The sequence below is a fragment of the Engraulis encrasicolus genome, unplaced genomic scaffold (assembly GCF_034702125.1).
Source record: "Engraulis encrasicolus isolate BLACKSEA-1 unplaced genomic scaffold, IST_EnEncr_1.0 scaffold_535_np1212, whole genome shotgun sequence".
Lineage (NCBI taxonomy): Eukaryota > Metazoa > Chordata > Actinopteri > Clupeiformes > Engraulidae > Engraulis > Engraulis encrasicolus.
Window position 1 is genome coordinate 5,423 of NW_026945847.1, and position 3,604 is coordinate 9,026.

The 3,604-nt window shown below is 40.7% G+C and overlaps 1 protein-coding gene across 1 annotated transcript; it reads left to right on the forward strand.

The window, feature by feature from the left end:
* The first annotated feature begins 1,542 nt into the window (after positions 1-1,542).
* Positions 1,543-3,321, forward strand: LOC134444376 (apolipoprotein L4-like). The gene is made up of 2 exons (XM_063193711.1): positions 1,543-1,639; positions 2,069-3,321. Exons 1-2 carry the CDS (start codon positions 1,543-1,545, stop codon positions 2,578-2,580), a joined length of 609 nt encoding a protein of 202 aa, XP_063049781.1. The 3' UTR covers positions 2,581-3,321.
* The last annotated feature ends 283 nt before the right edge of the window (positions 3,322-3,604 follow it).

The window sequence follows — 3,604 nt, forward strand, 5'->3', positions numbered from 1 at the left end:
TAAACGAGATAAGACAGTGAAGGTGGTGACAGGAAACGAGTTGGGAGAGAGAGAAGGGGAAGTGACGGCAAAATCAAACCCGGGTCGGGCGCGTCGTCGACGAGTGCCCTATCGTTAGCGCCACGGTATTACGCATTTCTAACTTGTGACATAGGTTGGCAATAGGGATAGGCAGACTAATATTCTACCTTGAGGAAAGTCAACTCAGTTTATTTACTATATTTTCCCACAGGGAGAACTGAAAAGACTCTTGGTTCGGTGGAGCAGTGTAAAAGGTGAGAAGGTGATTGTTCACGGCAGATCCTCTATGAAAAAACGCTCTCTATGAAAAAAATAATGTTCAGTTGACATTGCATATGTTCATATGTGTGTATGATATTTTCATGTGTATATTTGCAGCCCCATTTAAAGTTGTTGCATTTTGTGTGTGTGCATGTGTGCGTGTGTGTGTATGTGTGTGTGTGTGTGTGTGTGTGTGTGTGTGTGTGTGTGTGTGTGTGTGTGTGTGTGCTTGCGCGCGTGCGTGTGTTTCTTTTTCAGGCTCAGCGCACATACCCTGCCAAGAAATGGATGTCATGTATGTGATTGTCACAAACAACCAAGGCATCTCTATCTGTATTCTCAGTATTTAACCATTTTAAACTTTTAACCAATTAATTCTCAATCAGTATGCTTACATAACACATTTAACTCACTTTAAATCTGATTAAAACTTAATTCCGATCTAAAAACATCATGTAAACGCTTAACGAACAAGAATTAAGTTTATTCGGAAAACTTAAGTCTGATTAAAGTGGGGGGTTTATTCCTCTTTTAAATCCGATTAAACACGTTCCTCTGTCATGTAACCTTTTATTCAGAATTAACAATAGGCCCGGTCGTTCCACGCATGCTCGTTGGCCACACGATGGCGCCAAGACCCTGTGCTTCCGTGACAAAAAAATGGCGGAAAGCTTTGCTAAATTTAAAGTCCCTAAGCGTAAATGTCGTGGCTTCCATATTTTTATGTAAAAATCCACCACGAACTGATGTAGCGCAACAAACTTACCCCACATTACCCTTTGACCATTTGTTTTTCTATGGTAACCAGGTAAGCTAATGTTAGCATTTTAAGTGATCGAGGGTCACAGGGGGAATTGTTAAGCTTTCAGACCGCCTGAGGCAAACATTTTCGGGCTGAAGATTACCTGCATCCCGGTGGCATTCGAACTTGGCTTCCACGCCTCTGTACCTTATTTGGCTCGCTCAGCACATGTGTCCTCAGTCTCAATGGTCCAATCCAACCCCAGACGTTTATTCAGATTTAAGTGAAATTGGCATGTATACGCGTCGCAAAATAACTTTAAATCTATTTAAATCTGAATTATTATTTCGGATTTAAAAACATCATGTAACCATAGCCAATGTGTCCTTCATTTTTCCTCATCTTGCAGAGAGATCTCTATTGAAGCCCACCGTGTAAGACTCGCCATATTGCTTTTCAACGCTCTCCTGGTGAGCAGGGAGACGATCTTCAATGACTCCATCTCCGAGCTCAACAACATGGCGGAAAAGCTGGGCGGCGGTGGGAAGAAGATGAAGGCGGCGGGCATAGCTGGTGGCACTGTGGGGGGCGTGGGTGTGGCGGCTACAGTAGCAGGTATAGGATCCCTTTGTAGTGTAAATAGGAAATTTGTTCAATATACATTTGTGTTTAATTAATACATTTTACAGTATAAATTGTACCACTATTATAATATAATATGATATATTGCTAGATATTGCAAAATATGCAATGTATATTATATTTTTATATAATTGTGGAAATGCCAATAGTTGTTTAAATATTGCAAAATATATAGGCCTATATATGACTTCCAAATGTATAATGCACACTGCTCCAAAAATGAAGGGAACATCTTTAACTAACTGGACAGGCAGATATTACAAAAACAGGCCTCTATGATTGACCTGGAGTTGCATTGCATTGTTATAGTGTTTCCTTTAGTTTTTGGAGCAGTATACTGTAATGCGAGTGAAAATATAAATTCATAAATTGTTAGGTAACACCTTAACTCTTTTGGGTAAGGTGTGGCCTTGGCTCCGTGCACTATGGGATTGTCTTTGATTCTGACGGCTGCTGGTGTTGGAATGGTCGCTGGCGGAGGTGCGGGAGGAGCTCTGGCTGTAAAGAGCAAAACGGCCAACACACAGAAGAAGAAGAAGGTGGAGGAGATCGTGCAGGACTACAAATCCAACATGGTGGATGTGGAGGATTGTCTGGGGTTTATCTCTGTGGGCATGGAGCGTTTGAGCCGAATCCACCCGAACGTCGTCCAACACTTGGACGAGGAAACATACACAATGCATCAACTGGCGGAGGCCCTTAGGGGTCAAGTGGTTAACCTGAGACTGAGCAGGCGTTCCTCCAGCTTTTCCACATCCGGCATGGACATTTTGTTCAGCAAGAAGGACAAGAACAGCGAGGCGGCCAGGAAGATCAGAGAACAGGCCGAGCTGATGAAGAACGGCCTGAGGGAGTTGACGGACATCAGGGATAAGATTAACTATGCAGATTCGTATGGTGTGATATACTACTAGGCCAACAGGTGAAATGAGTCATTATATGCCAGGCCAGCTGGTTCTAATCATACATGCCGTTCAGACAAACAAGTAATGATGAGCTAACCTGGTTCTCACGAGAAGGGTCTGCTTCAAGAGCACGTAAGGTGCGGGCTTGAAATCTGAGATTTACATAGCCTACATTTAGCGTTTACAAACACATTGGTACTCACATCACGGCCTATATAATAGGTTTTCTCGTGGTATACAGTATAACGAATGGTAACTAGCAGAGCTTGGCGTGGCTAAAGTGAACTTGGGTATCTTGAAAAGCGCAAAAAAAGTAATAATAAAAATAAAAATAACATCAGCGAGCCAGGTCTTTAGCTGACATGGTATTACATCTTGTCTACCAGAGTTGGCTGTTTGGGTACGGGTTGAAGACTGAGCAAGGCTTGCACTCACTGATCACGGTTGCATACGGATATAAACAATGAGATATGCTCAGGTGTACTTTTGAAATATTATTAATGTAATGTTGCTATAGATTTTGTTATAGGTGTTTAAGATGATCAAGGTTGCATACAGCAGAAACCACTCACATATGCTCAAGTGTACTTTTATGATACTATTAAGGTTATTATTTATGTAATGCTGCTATAGAATGTATATAATATCTCATTCAAGTCATGCAAAGGGACATTTTGTGTTTGATATGAAGTCTGAATAGATATGTACTATAACGGTTTCCTTAATATTTTCTGTAAAATCATCACAATATCAAGAAATATGTGATAGTCATACGGTATGTATGCATGTAATAAATATATATACAGTATACCACATACAGTCTGTACTATGAATTTGGTATCTTCAACAAACACATACTGAAATGAACATCTTCTTATGTTGACTTTAGATGCAGAAAAAGCTTTTGATTTAGCCCTGTGGACCTTTATGTTTGAAGCAATGTTATGTTTTGGCTTAGAGGAGAAATTCTGTCGATGGACTAAAGCAATATACACAAAATTGTCTCAGTAGTTAAGGGAAATGGTACATTATC